Raw genomic sequence first — 20,873 nt, 5'->3', positions numbered from 1 at the left:
AGGGAGAAGTAAATGCAAGTCTCACCATCACGGGGGCGTGGGTTTTGTGCTTGGTTCCTGCACGGCGAATCGCTCAGCCGTAAGGAAAGCCGATGGATGTCAGGGTGAGCAGCGCCCTCGCTTTTGTCTCCGGGCCAGGCGCAAGAGTGGTAGGGACACCAGATACCAGGAGCCACCGGTTCTTCCCTCTGCGGCGGCACAGCGTGTGGCATAACGCGAAAAGGCTGTTGTGTAGCTGGAAGCCCGTCAGCCGCTCCCCTCCTTCCAGCCAGGAGTGGTTCCCCCGCCCCAGGGTACACAGGCAGCTCCTTGTAAATAAATTGCTTGTTTGTAATTCTCCACTTGAGCAGAACTATTTAATTCACCTCCTTTGGATGGTGTAAGGTTTATCTCCAATTGCTGCTTAAAAAAGAAGTTTCTACTGAGAAGTGCAGGCATAAAAGCCATAAAGCATTGCAGGCTGGCCACTTTAGCTGGCACAGACAGGTATAAATTACACTGAATCTCTTCATCCCCCATCCTGGCCTTCTCTACATGCCTTTAGGGCTTTATTGGCCAGCAGAGAGGAACTGCAGATACTTTCCACAGCTACATAATCTCTAATAATTTGGCATGAACCTGGGCCCAGTCATTAGGTGCCCAGCAGGGGTGAGTTCAGATCCAAAGGGTCTGGGCAGGAAAGCACAGGCCTTGCAGGCACAAGGAAGCTAGAAGTGTGGGCTGAACAGCCAGCATGCATCCACACAACAGTAGGTTTCCTAGCCACTCCTACCAGGTATTTTTCTACCTCATTGACTATAGTGGTGCTCTGTACCACGGAGGGTCTGCAATAATGCTGCCTCCCGAGGTTGAGATATGAGAACAAAGGCAATAACAGGTTGATATTAATAAGAGTGGTGTTTACCAAGGATCTCAGAGCCCTTGGTCAGGGAAGGGAAGTGTTGTATTGCCGCTGGGGAAAATGAGGCCAGATGGGTTGAGGTGACTTGTGGAGTCCACGAGAGCCAGGCATGGGACCCAAAGCTCTGAAGAGCAGGGAAGTGGCCAAGCAGGACTGGGTAACTTCACCATGTGTGAACAAGAGGAGAGCTATGAAGAGAAGAGCCGGGTTGTTAGATGCTTGATTCAAGGTGCATGGGGATGGAGTGGTTTTTAAGACCTGGCTAAACAAAGCCCTGGAGTGGCCCTGCTTTGAGCCAGGGGTTGGACCAGCTGTGATCTCCTGAGGTCCCTTCCACCCTTCATTTTCTCTGATTGTATGGACACTGATTGGTCACTGGTCCTGGGTGTGCGTCGTGCAAGGTCAGGTGGATGCTGTCCTGCATAGGTTCAACCAAAATAAGCAGTGGAGTTCCTGCAGGTCAGATGACATGTGAGATGTAGAGACAGCGAATATCAGGGGCACTAGCAGTCAGGAAGCCTGAGCACATCAGGAGAGCGGTAAGGGAGCGTCTTCACCTTGGACTAACCCCTTCTCTTAAGCCCTCCAGTTCTTGTGATTAAATTGGATACCAACTTCAGTGGGAAGTGATGGAACTGCTGAAGGGGCTTAGGGCGGCATAATTACACTTCTAATGATGCGCTTGTTCTCCTCGTAGCACAAACAGAAACCCCTTTCTATGAGGAGTGGTGGTTCCTGCTGGTGATGGCGCTTTCCAGTCTGATCCTCATCTTGCTGGTGGCATTTGCCTTGGTCCTGCATGGGCAGAGCAAGAAATATAAGAATTGCAGCACAGGTGAGTGGCTGATGTTTGCATTTCACTTCTTCCTACATCCTGGATGTACTCTTAAGTGTTGAAGAGACTGGGAGCGGGAACATGCTCTGTTTCAGCAGCTGCGCTATCTTTCATTCTGGCTATTTTATTTGGCTGATAAATCAGATCTCCATTTTGATAGAAATGGCTTTTGCTGCTCCATGTTTCCAACCATGTACAAGTACCATATTTTCTCACATACGGCACACCCTGGAATATAATACACACTTTGTTTTTGAAAGGCAGAATGCAGGGGAAAAGATCTTTCCTTATAGTAAGTAACTAGGTGCATCTACACATGCAGTTAATTCAACGCAATCAATTCCAGCACAGTTCACGCCAGGGTTTATTGCTCGTGGGCACTGCATTTTAACAAGTGCCCAGAACTGCAGCATGTTGAGCCAGGGTGGAGCATCCCCACCTGGCAGGGGCTCCAGGGGGTGAGCTTGACAGCTTGGGGCTGCTCCTGCCTGGTCCAACGTGCTGCAGAGGGGCTGGCTGGGGCATGAGGGTGCTTCAGTGTGGGGCTAGTCAGCAGGCAGTCCCTGTTCTGAAGTGCCGTTGTGTCCCAGCCAACCCCATGAGCATCTTCACATGCGTTGCAGCACATTAAATAACTCTGTTGCAGTCTGTTAGTTTATAGCGGCCAAATAGGGCTGCACATGTAGATGCTGAGAGTTTAGTGCAGAGCTAATTAGTCAGCTCCGCAGTAAACACCTCATGTAGACATACCCACTGACCAGCAGCCACTAGGGAGCTGAGCCTGCTCATCGCTCTACTGTCTGTGCATCACTGCAGATTTTGCTTCTGGTCTCACCCCAGTGCCAGAGAATCTTTTTCTCGGATGTAATGCACACTCCAATTTCCAGCTGCTGCTTCCAGAGGAAAAGTTGCATGTTGTATGTATTTAGGAAGTTTGCCCATGCTGGGAGCAAATTGCAGCCCATCTATATGATAAATAGCATAAAGATAGCTCACATCCTCAGATATTAGCCTCAAGTGTTGTGACTGTTTGAATTTCAAGTGTATTCTGGGTCCCAGGTTTCTAATTTGTTCTTAGTAATGGTCTTTAACTGTCACTGTCTCACAGGAAACAGGAGCTCCTGTCCCATCCCTGGAAATGGGCAAATGTTCCCCTTTCAAAGCACAGATCACCCCTGGTTCTGGAGCTTTGAAACTCAATTTTGCAGTGTTCTTTGTGCATGTTTCTTTGACATTAGCTATTCCCAGGAAAGAGCTATGTGAATGCCCTGATGTTAGCATATTCCAAAATGAACGCTAATTAGCCAGAGTGGGCAGTGGGGGCCCCAGCTCCTGTAATGCTGAAGGGCTGGTATCATCCAGATAGATGATAGAAGAGCTTCCGTGAGCACGTCCAGGGATTCAGCCCAAGAGAGAGGATTTATTCCTTCTGTGTAAATTCACTTCTAACAAGTGTTAGTAAATCAGATTTTTAGTCCCAGGGGATTTAAATGTGTGAATGCCATGGCATTTTACCAGGCTAATGCTATTACATATCCCTATGCCCAGCACATAAAGTCTATCATCCTCCGAGCTGTGCTTTCTATTTGGAAGACAGACATGAAAAGGCAGATTTGACCTCTCCCTTCTGATATCCATGTTCCCACCTAGTCTTAGTGTAGCGTTGAAACCGAAGCTGAGGATAACGTACCTGCCTTAGCGAAGTGGCAATAAGAGACCAGTCTTGCTGCCCAGGACATCAGCAAAGTTCAAGCCTTTGGGACAAGCCAGAGGGGGGAAAATCTCTTGCTTCGTCTTTCTCTTCCCCTTCCCGCTTCCCCTGTCCTTTGTTCTTTACTTTGCTTGTTCCTGTGATTTGTCTCCCTGTAGCATCTCCAATCTCTTTTACCTTTCACCATCCACCCAGGCTTTCTTTCTAGTTTCATTCCTTCCTTTCTATCACCTGCCTTCTTCTTTTATCCTGCCCTTCATTTGCTTCGATCAGCATCGCCCTCATCCTGTTTTCAGCCTGCTCCTGCCCAGCTGACTTCTCTGCCTCCATGCTAGGATATTCCGCCATAGAGAAAGAAGGTAGAGAGCGTCGCAGAGCCTGGGAGTAGCAACAAAAGGAATGATAGGTTTGCACCTTGTTTCTGGTGCTTCCTTAGATTATTTCTTTGCATTTAACTGAGGCAGCATCCTTCTCCTAGCTAACTTACTGGTTGTTTACCTCCAGGTAAGAGCATCTCTAACGTAGAGGAGACTGTGACACTGGATAATGGAGGCTTCACGGCATTGGAGCTCAACAGCAGACACCTAAATGTCAAGAGCACATTCTCCAAGAAGAATGGGACAAGGTAAGAAGAGATGCCACCTTTCAGAGTTAGCCATAGTATTCTTTTGCATACTTAGCTTCATACTTGCCATGGAACAAGCAAATAAGATCTTGGGATAGACCTCTGCTTGGAGGATCTGGTGGAAATGCTGAGTTAATTTAGGAATCCCTGCCCTTGATTGTGATATCAGCCGCTGATAGTCAGTGCTGTGATCACTGATCAGAGACTGAGCAGAGCTTGGCCTGGCATAGATGCTGAACTTTTCATTTCAGGGATGAGGTAAGTTTCTTAGTGATGGTGCTTTTGTTCAGAGGGGGCAGGAATGTCAAAGGTGATACTGTCAGGTATGGAAAGGATTTTAGCATGGGTATGGTACTTGTTAAAAAGAAATCCCATACACTATCCCTGTATCTTCTTCCAGGTCCCCTCCTCGTCCAAGCCCTGGTGGGCTGCACTACTCCGATGAGGACATCTGCAACAAGTACAATGGGGCGGTGCTGAGTGAGAGCGTGGGACTGAACGAGAAGCCTATGGAGGTGTCAGAGTCAGAGGTGAGTGCCTCCCCCCACACCCACGCTAGACAAGTGTCAGAGCCTGCACAGTCCCTGAACTCACCCATCTCATCACTGGCCAGAGGGAGCTCTCAAAAATCAGGTGTCCTTCTCTGTCCTGGGTCAGCAGCAAGCCTTGTAGAGGATAGAGCTGAGCACACCCTGGGCACCCAAGTCCACTGATGGGCTCCAGACCTGGAGGCTTATTCATAGAGCTGCTCCCAGACTTGTTGTCCAGCAGCTGCTTCCAGGCTCACTGGAGACCAAGGGCTCAAGGGCAGATGTTGGGGATAAACCTATAGCAGCCCTACAGGCAGACTCTGGTGGGTGGGGGTTGCTCAACCCTGTTGTACCTTCCCCTCCCCAGACCCACCACTGGTGCAGTGTGGACACAGTACTTCGGGGACCTCAGGCATTTGGTTCTCATGGCTTGTCCCCTGCAGAACAGCATTTGTCTGCCTACAAAACTGGAATGCTATGGTGATGAGTAATGAACAGTTCCTACCCAGTGCACGTTCACAGCCTGGCTGCATCAGGTCCTTCAGAATCTCCCAATGTCGCTGATAGCATGCAAATGCAAACGGTCAAGCTGTACAGCATCTTCCCAGTTAGGCATTGAGTATTCTGCTCTCCTTTTGGGGTTGCAACCTTGAAGCTCCTGGAAGAAAATGCACATGCACCGAGATGTCAGGATGTAACCAGCCCCCTGCATGTATCTCCTGAACTGAGAGTCATCTAAAGTGAACTTCACATCATGAGACTGAAGCACATATGGCTTGAAGTTTTCACAGTGAATCTCCTTCACAGCTGCTCTGCAGCTCCCATCAGCGCTAAGGTTAAGAAGAGCAGTCTCCTTTTTAACAATAATTCTTTGCTTTTCTGTTCCACCTTCCCTTCAAAGATCTCAAAGCTCTGCAGTAATACTTGCAGTAAGTAAGCCTCCACACACCCCTGGGAGTAGGGCAGCTGGTTTGTTACAGCCAGGGAACCTGAGGCACTGATGCTTGCAGGATTAGCCAGTAGTCGCATAGAAAATGATGCCAAGAGCCAGGATTTGGGTTTTCTGACTCCCCAACGTGTGTTCTTACTGCAAGGATGCTCTGCCTTCCTTTCAGCTTGCTGTTACATTGTGTGTGTAGGGGAGATAGTAGTTTCTGCTGACATTATGCATTTGAGTCCTCTGGTTTCCATCTTGCATTCTCTTTGTGGAGAAACAAAGCATTCACACTCTGCAGGAATGCAGCGACCACTCTGGGTTAAAAGCCTGGTTTAGAGGCCGTGTTAAGGAGCATGAGAAAAGGTAAATGTGTCTATAAAATTGTATGTTGTCAACTGAAATCCTGATGAATCAGGGCTGACAGCACAAGGAGCCAGCAGTGGACCAAACTGCTCCAAGCCTGACCCTTCCAGCAAGGACAAACTGAAAGCAGCAAGTGGTTAAAGATGACAAATTTCATCTGCAGCTGCAGCTCCAGCTGCTTTTCATGGCTACCTGGCTCTCACCTCTTGTTAATTATTGTGGGCAGCCCGCTGCTTCGTGCTACCCTATGATTGACCCTCCGTACAGCGGGCAGCCCTTGATGCAGCTCCAGCCTCTCCTTGTGTGATGCTCAAGATTCAAATCCATGTTATTAATGGGGACATCCCCTGCAATAACCCAGAATTAAACCTGCCCTTAATACAGGTAGCAGAACACAATTGTGAGTTTAGCGACTCCCCTGTTTGACTCTGATTTCAATATTTTCAATATTGTGTGTTGCCTGATTGGGCACAGAAATACCCTTTGCGGGTGCAGTGAGGGGGTCTGCTTCTACCCTAGATATGTGCAGGCTGTACAGTGTAGACAGAGGACAGTGAATTTTAACCATGCCCTGAACATTATTATCTATTTGTTCCGCACTGTGGTAGAACCTAGGGGCCCCTAGCAAGATCCTAGCCCTCCGTGCTCATGTCGGTGCACGCACGTTTGTGCACGAACAAAATGCACTGCCCCGTTTTCCTTGGCGCTTAGCTGCACAGCCCTTCTCCACGGTTTCTCTGATGCTTCCTTGTTTTTCTTGGGGAGCGCTTTGAGGCACAAAACGGTAATGGGCTCCCAGCAGAGGTAGCAATCAGAGATGCTGCCTTTTGATCAGTCTGCAATTGCTGTTTACTTTGGGTGGGGTGGGCAGGCAGTTTGAACACCTTATTTTCGAGGAGCGGTGCATCTTTTATCTCCTCCTTGTTTGTGTTTTCTGCTCTTCTAGGCTTTGTTCTCCCAGGCTGTCTTTGGAGACAAGCTCAGGCTTCCCAGCATTTCAGCCTCTCCATCTTCTTTAGCAGAGAGTGAGATTTTCTGTGATACAGAGAATTAAAAGAGGGCTCATTACCATGAGGGCACTGCGGAAGCTCTGTCCTTTGCAGCAAAGAATATTCTGATGCCGTTTTCCTCGGGTGCCTCTTTCGGTGTGTCTTGGATTCCACTTAATACAGCGGGTGTCTGGCCGGCTGAGACTTGCTTTCAGCTAAGATGTCATCGTCTTGCATTTCTGCTTTAACCCCTTAGCCTGAGGTGTCAAGTGTTTTGCAGGAGGGAGAAAGGAAAATAAACTCCCGCCAGCTCCCGTGGGGTTGCTGACATGTGAACAAGTCCGTAAGAGACTCTCAGACTGAATCCCTGCCGTTAGCACGCGGCTCTCGGGGAGCCCCGCGGCTCTGCACCAAGGGAGGAGAGCAAGGAGGCAAACAAGGGAAGAAACCTGTAGGCAGCTGCATTCTGCTATGCATTTATCAGAAAGATGAACTTAGGCGCTCCATGACAGGGAAGCCAAGCATTGGGGAGATAGAAATGGTTTAATTGGCATGCAGAGCAGATGGGGCAATACAGCCATAAGACAGGAAAGTGCCAAATAATAGCTAACAACAACAGGCTTTTTTTTTTCTTTTTCTTTTTCTTTTTTTTAACGTGAGCCAAGGAGATGAAGTTGTCGGGAAATCACTTGATGAACTACCCATGCTCAGAGTAGTTGAGTGATGCCGCCAGCTTCTCTCCTTATCCATCGAGAGGCTGGGAGGGGGGTGGGTTGCTTGTTTGGGGCTCTCAGTTTTGAGCTTTTCCCGACTCGAATACTCTGCCTAGCGATGACAATGGGTTGGACAATGCCGAATGTTAGCACGGACCTTCTCAGCAGCCTTGCGCAGTAAAAAAGAATGGTGGCTTTTCCACTCTATGAATGCCGTATAATGATATTTTCCACTTCAAATTAATTCCTGAGCATAAATGGATTCATTCGCCGTGATTTTGAAGCCAGCGATAGGCAGCCTGCTAAGCGAATGGCTTAACCTACCCTCCACCGAAAATCCCCGTCCCTGTTTGTCCTCTCGCTTCCTCATTCAACTGATACTGGCTGATTCGTTTGCTGTCAGGAAATAGGGAGTCAGCATGTTAACCTACCGGCAGGGGGAAGCGATGGCTGGCCCCGGGACCTGCACTGAGCAGTGTGACTTGTCATTTATCGGCCAGGGAGGAAGACGCCTCAAGGAAACGGGGGTGGCGGAAACTTTCCGGACTATGCACGTGCTGGTACGAGTTGCTAGTGAGGTTGCTCATATTTCTCCAGCAGGCATTGGCAGCACCTCCTGCACGCAAGGGCTGCTGTCCTCTGATTATTTATTAGAAATAAACACAGAAGAACATTTCTGCTCCCATCCCTTTCCAAGCAGTGTGCCACTCAGAACTATTTTCAAATTCCCTGTAGTGCTGGCCCTTGGACTAAAGGCACCACCGGCCCCTAATTTTTCTCCTCGCAGCATTTCTGCCTATCATGTTACCAATAAAATACTTAAATTGTCAGTCATTTTCTTTATTTGCTGCTTCACGGGCATCCGTGCACCTTTGGTTGTCAGATTCTAATCTGACAGCACATCCAATCAAATTCCAGCCTACAAAGGTTTCCTAGGTAACAAACTCATAGGCACAATGTAGGACTGCACCGAACAGAAAAAAAAGGAAACAAAACAAAAAAACAAACAACCCCCCCCCACCCTGCAGCAGTTTTATTTAGTCAATAGTTGTGAAGTATTAAAAAGAATATAAGCACTCCAAAAACAGATCCTGTGGCATAGGCAATCTCTATCATAATGGAGGGCAGGAGGAGAAATAAAATGTACCCTAAAAGTCTGTTTTTTCCAGCAGAGAGAAGAGCCTGGGACCATAATTCAGAGAATTACTTATAAGTGAACCAATAAGGATGCTGCTTCTTATTTTATATTGTCCAGAGTCTGGAAGATGCTTTGCAAGTATATACAGGCAGAACGATCCCTGCCCCAAGCAACTGTGAATCTACAAAGCAAATGGATTGTAGACACCAAGCCGGTGCTAAGAAGGAGGGAGAGAAGCTGGAGAAGGTCCAGACGCAGACAACAAAGATGATAAAGGGGCTGGCAGACGAGCCATAGCAGGAAAGGTTGAGAGAACTAGGCATGTTTAGTTTGCAGGAAAGGAGATGAAGGCAGGGGACACGATAGCAGTTTTCGACTGCTTGAAAGCCTGCCATGAAGATGGAGAAAAATTGTCCTTCCTTGCCATAGATGGCAGACCGAGAAGCAGTGGATTTAAACTACAGCCCAGTAGTTATGGATTAAATCGCCTTGCCTGTAAGAAGACTCAGAGAAGGAACGAGCTGCCTACGGGCATTGTAGTAGGGTAGAAAAGTTATGGTATCTTCACTGGAGGTTTTCAAAAAAGGGCTGGATGGGCATCAGTCCAGGATGGGTTAGGAACAGCCACTCTTGAATTTCTGCAGGTGGGAACTTAACGCCCCTGCCAGACTCAATGGTTATCTGAATGGCATGCCCCTTTTCAGCACCAGTGCTGGCAGTGGCACAAGTGTAGACAAGGGTTGGCCATTGCATCATGAGCATCAGGTCTAGAAAATCACTAGCCTTATCTGTACACCCTCGCTATTAATCATTTAGGTTAACGATTTGGAGAAAATTATAAGGACACAGCCTTCCAGTGTGGTTTGAAATGTGTGGTCACCCGATTCTGCTCAGAGCAAGTCCAAAAGACTTGGTGCTTCAAATGCCAGCAGCCTAGCTACACTGCTTCCCCTAGTGTCTCCAGTGCTTTGAACCTTGTCTCCTTGATGTTTGGCAATCAAGGCATAGGTTTGGGTTTAGCAATAACTGCTTTGGTTGGGTTGATAGATGATGCTGAGATAAAAGTGACCATGCTGGTATGAATAGTTTTGTCCGCTTCCATCGATGCTATTGAATACAAAGTGTTATAGAATCAGTCATGTATGGGCCTTCCAGGAGCAGCAGTACTGCTCTGCAGTGGCTTCACTGCTTTCTCTTGGACAGACCTTATAGGGTAGTTGTGGGTAATTGATTTTCTTCCTGAAGAGCTTTTGGGAGCCCCCCTGTTTCAGCAAGTATGCAGAGTCTTCCAGGTTAGTAAGGAGTGGTGAGAATAAGATTGGTGTTTTCAGTATGTAAATAGCATCCAACGGCATGTCTCTGTCTTGTCCAATTCACCTCCTTAGCTGGGGCCCCATTAAAATTGGGGTGTGGTTGAGAACAAGATGGCTGTAGCCACCTCTAGAAGAGATGGAGGGGTTGGGTGAAACATTCGGAGAATATGGCAGAGGTGGTCACGCCCTTTGATTGTAGGAACCCATCCATCCTTTCTCGAGTTCACAGCTTTGGAGTCATTCCAGACCCAGCTGGTATTGAATAATCATATTACAGCAGCAACCCATGTGTGACACTTCCATCACCTGCAGTGGCGATGCATAGGAGGTGCACAGGGGTGCCCGTGCACCCCCTGACTGGCCGCACTCGCTGCTTAGGCAACGGGCAGGTGGGAGCGCCAGTGCCCTCCATGTGAGCACCGGCCAGGGAGTGGGAGCACCGCAGTGCTCTCCAAAAGCAGCCACGGCCACTTCATGATCAGCTGCAGGGAACACCCCACCCCAATCGGTGAGATTGCCCTCCTCCCCCCAGTTGGTCGCTGACTGGTTGCTAGCGGAGCACGTGCCCCCCCAACTAAGGTGGCAGTAGTCACCCATGGTCACCCACAGCTGACTAGGACAAGGGTTTTCAACTTTTTTGGGTTGTACCCCCAGTGGCCAGTCAAGAAGGCAGGAGTCCCCCGGTGGTCGTTCGGGGACCTGGGGTCCCCCACAGCCTATCAGCGACTGTGTTAGTAGCAGTGGACGTGCCGGCAGCAGCAGTACCTGCTCCCAAATACCCCCTGAGTCCATCTCAAGTACCGCCAGGGGTACACGTACCCCCCCCCAGTTGAAAACCCCTGGACTAGGAGGTTGCAACCTATCCTTCCAGATGCAGACCTTGTCGCTGCTATCCATGCTAATGTTACCTTGAGATTAACTTATTGTGGTGCCCTCTAGATGGGCCTGCATCTTAAAACATTTGGAGGGTTAAGGTGGTACTGAATGCAGATCATTTCACTGATACCATGGGATACCGCTGTTCTGGGATCTGCCCTGGCTGCAAGGAGAATTTAAAGTGTTGGCTACACTATAAAACCTGAGGGGTAACTTCTCCCCTGCCCCGTATCATGCTGTTGTATCACAAAAGAGGTGGGGTGGCTCTGCCAGGGTTTTCTAAGACTCTGGAACCCCTCTTTAAATGCAAGAGGGCACAAATTGGATGACATTCCAGGCACGCCACAAGAGACTTCTGCGTGGTCTGGCATTTGGAGGGAGCTGAGGGTTTGTTTCACAAGACGAGGATGGTGGAGGGAAGTGTTTCTGTAGGCAGCGAGTTCCTTTTGGAATAATTATTTCATGCTGCAAGGATTTTGTTGTAATATTAATTGTGTGTCAGGATGCCCAGAGCCCCATATAAGCATTTATTATTGAAATTTAAATAAATACATAATAAAATAATAAATAATTCTGATAGAGCCAAGCCACAGCAAAGAACAGAAGGAAAGTTTTGCAAAATGCCCTTGTATTATAAAAGCTGCTTTGCAATGAGTTTCGTGGCACAGTGGAGAAATGCCTGAGACCCGTCTGCTCTCTGGTGCTGGGAAACCGGCACTGAATTTGCTTATGCAGATGAAGCCATGCAGACAAGAGAGGGATGGAAAACATGTCACCATTTTAAATAATTACAGTGTGTTGTGAAGCTGGCTCTTCTGGGACTGTTAGTTAACAGGTGGTTTTTAAAAGGCTTTTGGTTGAGGATACAGCAGTTGTGCTGGGATCTAGGAGGCCATGTGTTTGCTGTGTAGGGCCATGGTGATATGGACAAGCAACCCCTTTAAAACCCATTGCAGCACCTGTAATCTGCATGCTCTCTCAGGTTTTCCACCTATCTATTGTATTTCTTAGGGCAGTATGATATCTGGTCACCTTCAGCAGAGCCCCAGATAACTATTCAAAACGAGGAAAGCAATTTTGGCATGATAAGCCCAAAGACACTGAGAAACCAAAACATATGAAGGAAACTGTTGAGCAAATCTCTCTCTGTTTTGTCTGATATGTCCATTATGGAGGGGAAATAGGTATATACATAATGTATATCGTACGTGGAATATATATATGCATTCAGCTAAGCTTCATTTTGATCTTACAATGAAGATTCTGTCTTCTGGATAATAGCAGCAACACTTCAGCAGTGGGCTGACCCACAGAGCTTATGGGAGCTCCCCAAGGAGCTTCATGTGTCCATCTAGCTGATGGTGAGCGCACAGACTCTGTGTAACATGAGCCTTTCCTGGGAAGCATTTCATTACTGTTTCAGTGTCTCACTGTTGCCTTGATAAGCACTGAGCAGTAAATTTGCCTAAAACTGTGGGTATCGATACACGTGCTCCAGGGTGGGAGGGCGGGGGTCAGGCATTTTAATTAGAACAGCCACTCTGATTAAAGCACTACAGCGTCACGTGTACTAAGCATCCCACATTTCAAAATGGTCACGGGGGTGCTCATTTGAGCAGATTTAGTTAAAGTGCCCGCCCCCCGCTGCCATTTTGAAATCTAGGATGCTTAATACATGTGACAGTGAGCCGCACACTGAAGCGCTCTAGCAAGAACACCGCAGTCGAATCTGTATAGGCACCCAATAGGTTTGCATTGATTTTACTTCCTGCCTACCACAATGAGATAGAGACAGAAAAATTCTCATCGACATTTTACCTGCCTTGAAACTGAAATATCTGAGTGAGTGATTGCAACTTTGCCTTTCACTGCAATACCTCTGCCTTCTTTTGCATCTCCTGCTGAAATGAACCTAGTTACTTTTACAGCCATGATCCTCAGTGAATCAGAACAGATTTTCTAGTATCTTCTGCAAGTGTTCATTAGGGGGAAGGACTTCCACTCTGATTGCACTAAACTGTGCTAAATGAGGAACGGGTCTATTTTTACTGTGCTGCATTTAGCCTGCAGACCTATAAATATTCATCTTGTACCAGTTGGTGGTGCTGTCAGAGCACCATAGGGCTAGAAGAGACCTCAGGAGGTCATCTAGTCCAGTGGTTCACAAACTTTGTAGACCGCCAACCAGCATACTTCAGTCTGGCATGACTGGCATGCTCCAGACCTGCAGCCAACCCGTTTGTATACCCAGCCCGCAGTATGCTGGTCACTTCTGGTCTGGCAGCCAACCCTTTGTGGCCTGGTACCAATCTAGCCCAACCTTTTGCTCAAGGCAGAATCGTCCCTGTCTAATCCATCCTAGGTAAGTGTTGGTCTGACCTGCTCTTAAAAACTTCCAAAGATGGAGACTCCACGGTCTTTCTAGGGAATCTCTTCCAAAGCTTGACCACTCTTACAGTGAGAAAATGCTTCTAGATACCCAACCTAAATTCCCCCTCCTGCAGTATAAGACCATTGCTCCTTGTCCTGTCCCTTGTGGCCACAAAAAATAGTCTTCTCCACGCGCCATATAATCACCCTTCAGGTATTTGGAGACTGTTATCAACACCCGCCTTCCCCGACCTACACCTTCCTCTCCTCCAGACTAAATAATCCTAGTTCTGTTGTATCTTCTCTCTCAGAAAGACAAGGAAGCTAACGGTTGTCTCTCTCGTGCTGCAGGCCACTGACTCCGATTATGAAGATGAGTTGCCAAAGCACTCCTTTGTGAACCACTACATGAGCGACCCTACCTACTACAATTCCTGGAAGCGGCAGCAAAAGGGTGTGAAACACCCGGCGTCCTACAGGTATGAGGAGTGTGCGGCGAGTGAAACAGAGCCCTATTTCCAGACTGTCATCACAACACAGAGCTCGGGAGGGGTGTACACCCCCACAGGACAGCCCGCTCCTGGCTCACGGACTCCAGTAACAGGGTTCTCCTCCTTTGTCTGACGCTGCGAGGGAGGAAACGGCACAGCCGAAGCTCCTGCGGGGATCGGGACGACCCATCACAATGACTGTGTGTGTGACCGGTGCAGTGGCCTGTGGGTAAATTTCTCTATCAGGGTAGAGCGGATGTGAACGTGAATGAGTCTATTTTTCTGAAGACAATCAACTCTTACAACGCGGAGCTGAACTAGCCGAACTTTTGTTTTAAAAAAAAAAAAAAAAAAATTCCGAAAAGTGACAGTTTTAATCACATGTGAATAGTAGGGGGTTTTTTAACTGCTTTTTGTAACTCTGCTTTACGAAGCAGCTGCCATGGTCTTCTCTTTTCTTTCCTCCCCCCCACCCTATTCCCTTCCAAACAAGAAGGTGAATTCCATGGATGCCGTGAGTGACTTTGTGATGTGATCGGAAAAGAAAACACCCCCAAACCTCCCCGGTTTCTCTCCCATCAGAGTTGAGTAGGAATGTGAAAAAGGGAACTTTTTTTTTTTCACATAAAAAAGATGGGAAAATTCTCCCCCCCATTGCTCGTTGCCGTTCCGCCTCCACGTCAGGAGTACCAGTTGATTAGCTTAGTCTCAGTGGTGTTGCTACTCCTGCCCGTAGGCTCACGACTGGTGTTTTCGATAGTGAATATATCTTACTGCTTTCTTATCCTGGTCAGGTTGGGCTCGTTGCATTCCTCGGATAGTCTCACTCCAGAGCTTCTGTTAGCGGAGGTGGTTTGAAAAAGCTAGAGATGGCATTGGCTGAAGCAGCCGGGAAATTACTTTGACGCGGGGTCAGTTTGTTGTTACTATTATAAATTGTTAAAAAGAAGGAAAAGTAACAAGAGGGGAAAGTATTCGAATGTAGGATCCATTGGTTGCAGTTAATGAGCTGGAATCTAGGGTCTGATGGTTGCAATTAATGAGCTGGAGAACCTGCTAATGGATTAATTGGATTGTGATTATCACAGCAGTCCTACCCTATCAATACAGCTCAGCACCCCCCGCCCCCAGCTCAGACAGGACTCTGCGGTGCTGCACACGATCCGTGCCCTTAGCTGGGTTTCTTTGAATTTTATCTTCTCTCTTTTTTTAAAACAAACACAAAAAAATTTTTAATGCAAAGGCCGATCGCACTGAGGGGGTGAGGTTTGGTGTCACAGGTGCCTTCTATTGATTGCTCAGCTTTGTACACGAGAAAAGCAACCAGACATCTCCTGAATAGAGAAGCAGGTTTTCAGACACGAGGGTTGTGAACTCCCTTGTGCACACGCAGAGGCCGGCTGTGCGCTGCAGCGGCGGTTCTTAGAAAGGAGAGGGGTTTTCTTTGGGGGGGTTTCCAGTCTATTCGGTGCCGCCCCTTTTTTTTTGACCCGTGGAGCTGTAGCCAGCTCCTCCTCCCCACCCCCAAGGCCTCTTGCGGGTTTTGTTGGCAAGTTGTTTTGCTCAAGTGGAGGCTGTCAGTGATTTAAAGAATCCCAGTCCAGCCTTTGGACTCGGCAATGCTCCCGTCTTCTAGTCGTTCCTGCTCGGGGGGGTTGGAAAGGTTACGCTGGAGCAGCTGTTTGCGGCACGGCTGCTCTCTGGCGGTTCCCTTTACAGAGGCCTGAGGAACACCCATGAAACTTGGCACCTCTCGCACCCCTCCGGGCAAGTAAGGCACAGCCTTACCTTTGTTAGCGGCGCTGCCTGGCCCTCTCTGTAGCAAAGGCATGCAACAGCTGTAGCATTGGTATTGCTGCTTCCTGCCAACGGCCCTCCAGGCAGGTGTGAAAGGAAAGTAGGGATTGTTACAGCCAGCGCTTGCCAGTGCCCCTTCAGGGCAGGTTCGAAGCAGACCTGGCATGAGCACCTCTGATTAGGTGCGGTGCATCCACAACCCTTCAGTGCCTCCTCCGGGCAGGCGGCCTGAGCACAGCTTGTACCCTGCGGCCCAGCCTCCAAGCTCGGCCGCTTTCCGTGCGCACGCTGTGCGGCCTCGGTGCTGGATTCACGTTCAAACGCTCCGGGGAAGAGAGAGATTGCAAACCAAAAACTCCACTGAAGGCTTTTGAAACTGAGATAATTCTCCGCGATTCCTTGGATGGGAAGCGTCGTGAAGAGGCAGGGACTAAGGCGTGCCCCTGGGGAGGAAGGAGCCTTCCCCCAGCTGCACGGGTTGCTCCAAGGAGCAGGGCTTGAACTTACTGTGAAGATGAATGTAGAAGCAGAGAACATGGCGAGATACCACTGCCTTGCTGTGCACTTTGACTGTTCTCTTAAGCCATATGGACATTGCTTTAATTAATGAACTGAAAAGAATTTATTTGCCGTTTATTATTTTGGGTTTGTTTTTCTTTCTTAGGGAAAATGACACACGTAAGCTTTTATTGGGTTGGTTTTTTGTTTTGTTTTTTGTTTGGCTTTTTGGCCTCATTTCCTGTGTGAGATTATGCCTTTTTAGCTATTTTCTTTTCTACAGAAATGTTTATACAATGTAGCTGCCCTGGCAGTTGAATCCATTGTTGGAATTTTAATGCAGCGGCTCTGAGGATAATGTTACTGGAAGCATGTCTCAAGGCCCTCCTGGGTAGATCTGCGGCTTGGAAGGGCGCCGATCCAAACACAGGGAAAGCTTCCTCCCAAAGCCATGCCCGAGGAATGCAGGTGCGCCCGTCGCTGAACCCGCCGTCACTCTGAAGGCGAGCCCCGAGAGAGCCCTTTCGGGGGTGCTGCTGGCCCCGTGTGTCCCAATTTCCATTCCTAAGGATGCAAGATAAGGGGAATGGACTGCGTGGCCACCAAAAAAAGCACAAGTGGGAGTACAGGTGAAAGGAAGGGGATGCGAGGGGAAGGGAATTCTTCTCTCTTCTTGGGGATTTCTGCCGCAGGAATTGCAAGGAGTTCGAGTGAGTTGGCTGAGGTCCCGAATGGGCTGTCTGACAGCTCTCGTCTTCCCATTGCCTCCCAAATAAAAGTGTCAAGCGTGATTCTTTTAGGTAGTTTCTGTTCCATTCTAGGCTCCCCAGTCACATCGCCGTCACATTGCTTTTTGTTCTGTTTTGCATGCACATGTATTTAGTTGACTGTATCCACTGAGTGGAAGCACATAGCATTGGCTATCCAATCCCTAATGAAATGGAAAAGCTGTGTATCACCCCCCTCCCCCCCACCAAACCATGTGTGAGATTTAAATAGACTTTGAAGCTCTGTGTTGCATAGGTTGCCGTTAGCATGCTGTATTTATAAAATATAATTAAGAGTTGGGTTTTCTTTTCTCGAGAATAAGGTAAATTGTTATAATCTGGCAAGAAGCGCCCAGTCAGTTAACAAGAGAGCCCTGTTTCAGAGCTGTAATCTTTGGGAATCATAACTTTGAGATATGACTTTTAAAGTGTTAGCTGTCATGTTTCACTCCCTCTACCCATCACACCCACCTTGTTCCCATCTTGCTGTTTAGAAGAGCTGAACAGACTTGAAAATCAAAGCTTCCATTTAAAAACATCTGCCTAGGACTTTTTTTCTTCTTTTTCTTTTCTCCCTAGTGGATCTATTTAAGAAACAAAAACAGGATCATTACCGAGTCCATAGAGGAGCACAAAGGGATATTTCATAGAGGAGATTAATAGAAGCATGTTCCCCTTTGATGTCCTTCAAATATATCCAAGCTCACACAGTGAGACAGTACAGAAAACTATCCACCCACCTCAAGACCCAGATGCACCATGAAGCACTCAGTTAACATTGTCACCAAAACCCATTGACGTCCTAAATCTCAAGTTAGCCGTTTCATTGATTAGCTGTGTTGCAAAAATGCACAAATGGATAAATCCCCTTTGAGCCTTGTTTTGGGATAATTTTGTATACTTCTAAATGTATATTTTCTTAACCTCGGATTCTGTTTCATAAGCAGTGCTGGCCCCTGCCAAGCCCCAGATGTCACCCCGCCGTCTTGAAATACTACATGGTTTCTGTCGATTACCCATGCTGTGCTGTGCTGCAGAATTAAGGGAGAGACGGAAGAGGGCACTGTTTCACTTTATTCAATGCCAGCCTCTTGCTTTTTTTCCTTCCTGGCCAGGAGTTGCCAGGTGGAAACACCTTGCCACACAGCCTGCGGGGAGGGACCGGAGGGTATATGTGACTGGGACCGGGTGAAAAGTTTCATCAGTAATTGCTAAAGGAATCACAATCTGGGTTGCAATCCTGCTTCTGGGAGCAGTTACTGCCACCTAGGACAAGAAGGAATATTTTTAAAAGAAGGAACCTGGAAGGAGAATTGTGTTTTGCCCTTCCCTGAGTGTTAAAATACAAGCCTGTAACATTTTCCAGGTTGGCTGAGCTCTAATTTGCTTCCAGACTCCCAGATGATCATCAAAAGCTGCAGCAGTGTTCGGAGGGCAGAGCAAGAAAATCTGCCTTTGGTTCCTTATGTGAAGGTGTAATTTATTCTCATCATTGTAACCCAGTGGGTTTCTTGAGGGAAGCGCAAGGCGCTCCAATATGTTCTTTGGAGTGGAAGCAGAAGTAGCACATTTTATACATCCACTGTGCAGCTGGCTTCATTCATTTGCTCTTCAGAAATCTTAGTCTGGAACAGGTACTCTGATTTCAGAAAAGGAATTTATCATGATATGAAAAAAAAACCCAAACCTTTGAAAGGCCCACTAGAAATCAGCTAAGTCCCAAAAACCAGAGTGAACGTGATTGCAAACCCTGCTTGCTTTCTGAGCTCTCCACCATAGATAGCAAGCGGCGCATTATGTGCACTACCAGCTCATCTTGGGTGGAGAAAGGCCATTAAGGGATCCCAGATTCTGGAAAGGCACTTTGTGTTGTGGCTGGAATTGTCTTTGGACCTCAGTTTATGCCAGCTTCATGTTAAACGCGCCGCGTGTTCCCAGACGGGTCTTTTTGCGTCAGAGACATCATTGGTTGGATCAAAGATGTAGTAATGTAACTAGAGATCACCTGAGGAGCAGTCGTGCTGCTTTGTTGACCCCACAGCCCATATGGGGTTTCCCTCTACTGGTAGCAGAAAGTCAGCACCAGTAAATGCACTATGGGACAGACCGGGGAGGAATCAATGGATTCGGATGGGAAGAGCTTCCATGGACACATCTGGGTAAGGAGTGATTCACACCTCCAAAGTGCCGCAGGCACATTTTAGTAATTCCTTGAAGTTAGCCACAATTGCCGGGAGACTCCTGGTGTTCGGTTCAGATCCGTTGAGTTGTTGACTAGCCCCTCGGGATCCACCGCAGTTGGGAGACATTGAAGGCAACCTCCGTGGGTGCCTGCTTCTCTTAGTACCAGCCTGGAATGAAGACTGTCTAGTAATGGTTTGCAAATGGGGAGAATGGAAAGTTTGCACTAGTAGTATCATAACCATGTGTGTTAACTCATTGAATAGTGGGCAGTGCCGTGATCCATATGTGATTCTCAGGTGCCGGAAAGGTGCAGGAAAACCGTACATCAAGTTTGTACCCAAGCACTTGCTCCTATTCAGATGGAGATCTAGTCATTTGATGTGTCTGCTGTCAGTCTAGGAGGTAGGACCAATGTTGCACACCTAGTTTTGAGAATTACTCTTCAGTGTACCACAGTAATTGGGTCATTGCTTTTACTCTGGGGTTTTCTAGAGGGTTTGTTCTGGGGTCTTGTTTTGATGGGCTGGGGTTTGTTTTTTTTTCCAGTTTTTATTCTTTGTTCCACACCTGTTGTTAGCCTCACCCTCACCACTCTACTATTTTGTATGAAAAAGTTACTTCTTCTTTTGCAAACTTGCCTCTGATTAAAAGAATCCTTTTTGAACGCCTGTATCCTTGGTACATTTATTTGGCGGGGAAGGGGGAAGGATTTACTCACAAGCTTCCTGTTATTTTTGTCGTTGAGAAATTTCGCTGTGCCTTGCCAATGCACTTTTCATTTAACAGCTCAGGACACTGAAAATGTAACATGGGCTAAAACTCCAAGCTGTTAGTTCTGGCCTGTAAAATCTTACAAGCCCCTGCTGCTTCTCAGGGAAAATGATGCTGTCAGTAGTTTACACCCAAAATCTGATCAGCCTTCCCTTTTTTGGTGGTGTTCTCGCATTTCCTCCAGTTTCTTAATAGGGGGGAGCTGACGCCCAAATGGCCACCGTGTTGTGCACTTCTGTCCCCTTGCAAATCATGGACATCGTGCCTCTGCAGGCTTGAAGCAGACACTAATCTATCCTTGGAAGTGTGCTTAGATTGGCGACGCAGGCGCCAGAGCCCAGTCTGATGTAAATCAGTGCAGCTCCACTGATGTCAGTGGTGTTATGTTCCTTTCCACCAGCTGGTGACCTGGAGTCAGTGCGGCTCCACTGATTGGCATCGGCTGAGGATCTGGCCCGCACATATAAATAAACTGGGCTCGTGTTGGCTACAGCTCTGTTTGGGAACATGGAAGATAAATATCTGTGTCCACCAGATGGGAAAAAAAGAGTCAGGCAGTTAAGGAAAGGGCTCTTACTTCCCAGCTTTCCAAAGGGGATGTTATAAATAGTGCAACGTTGCATAAATACAGCCAACCCTTTGCGGCTGCTGGCTGATAATAACCCAGAGGTATCAAAGCACCCATTTTTAAGATGGAAATCCTTCCTATGCAGAAGACAGTGAACCAGGTGCCAATCTACAAAACTGCCACCAAATGCAGAAATGCTTTTCTTTTTCCTGGGGTCAAGTCAGCCTCAAAGCATTATCATCCTCCTGCGCCCAGCCTTCGCCGGCTGCAGTGCACGTTCCCCTGGCACATGCTGGGGCGTGTAAGAGCAAGGCATGGATATAAACCCGGCGGCACTTGGGAAAGCTGCCACCACGTTTGTAGGCTAAACAGCAGTGTCTGAAAAGGACTGGCTGCCTGCCCCGCTCTGCGAGCAGCCCAGGCAACAACTCGACTGAATCAAGAAATGTGCTTGTTGATTATTGCCTCTTTTTACCAGTATTTGTCTCATTTGCTT

At 47.8% G+C, this 20,873-nt stretch overlaps 1 protein-coding gene across 3 annotated transcripts in view; it reads left to right on the top strand.

Moving 5' to 3' along the window:
* Positions 1 to 19,702, top strand: part of SDK1 (sidekick cell adhesion molecule 1) — a 667,914-nt gene extending 648,212 nt beyond the window's left edge. For 2 of the 3 annotated variants that reach the window (XM_019542017.1, XM_019542015.1), the window contains 4 exons: positions 1,599 to 1,736; positions 3,952 to 4,072; positions 4,473 to 4,602; positions 13,617 to 19,702. In XM_019542017.1, the coding sequence (XP_019397562.1) occupies positions 1,599 to 1,736; positions 3,952 to 4,072; positions 4,473 to 4,602; positions 13,617 to 13,925 (698 nt within the window). In that variant the 3' untranslated portion in view covers positions 13,926 to 19,702. The remainder of the gene's footprint in view (positions 1 to 1,598; positions 1,737 to 3,951; positions 4,073 to 4,472; positions 4,603 to 13,616) is intronic. The other variant, XM_019542016.1, reaches the window with a different exon arrangement.
* The last annotated feature ends 1,171 nt before the right edge of the window (positions 19,703 to 20,873 follow it).

Source organism: Crocodylus porosus, unplaced genomic scaffold, assembly GCF_001723895.1.
Source record: "Crocodylus porosus isolate Cpor-Errol unplaced genomic scaffold, CroPor_comp1, whole genome shotgun sequence".
NCBI classification, from domain to species: Eukaryota; Metazoa; Chordata; order Crocodylia; family Crocodylidae; genus Crocodylus; species Crocodylus porosus.
The sequence above is the reverse complement of the archived record's forward strand: the minus strand, read 5'-3'. Positions and strand labels throughout refer to the sequence as shown.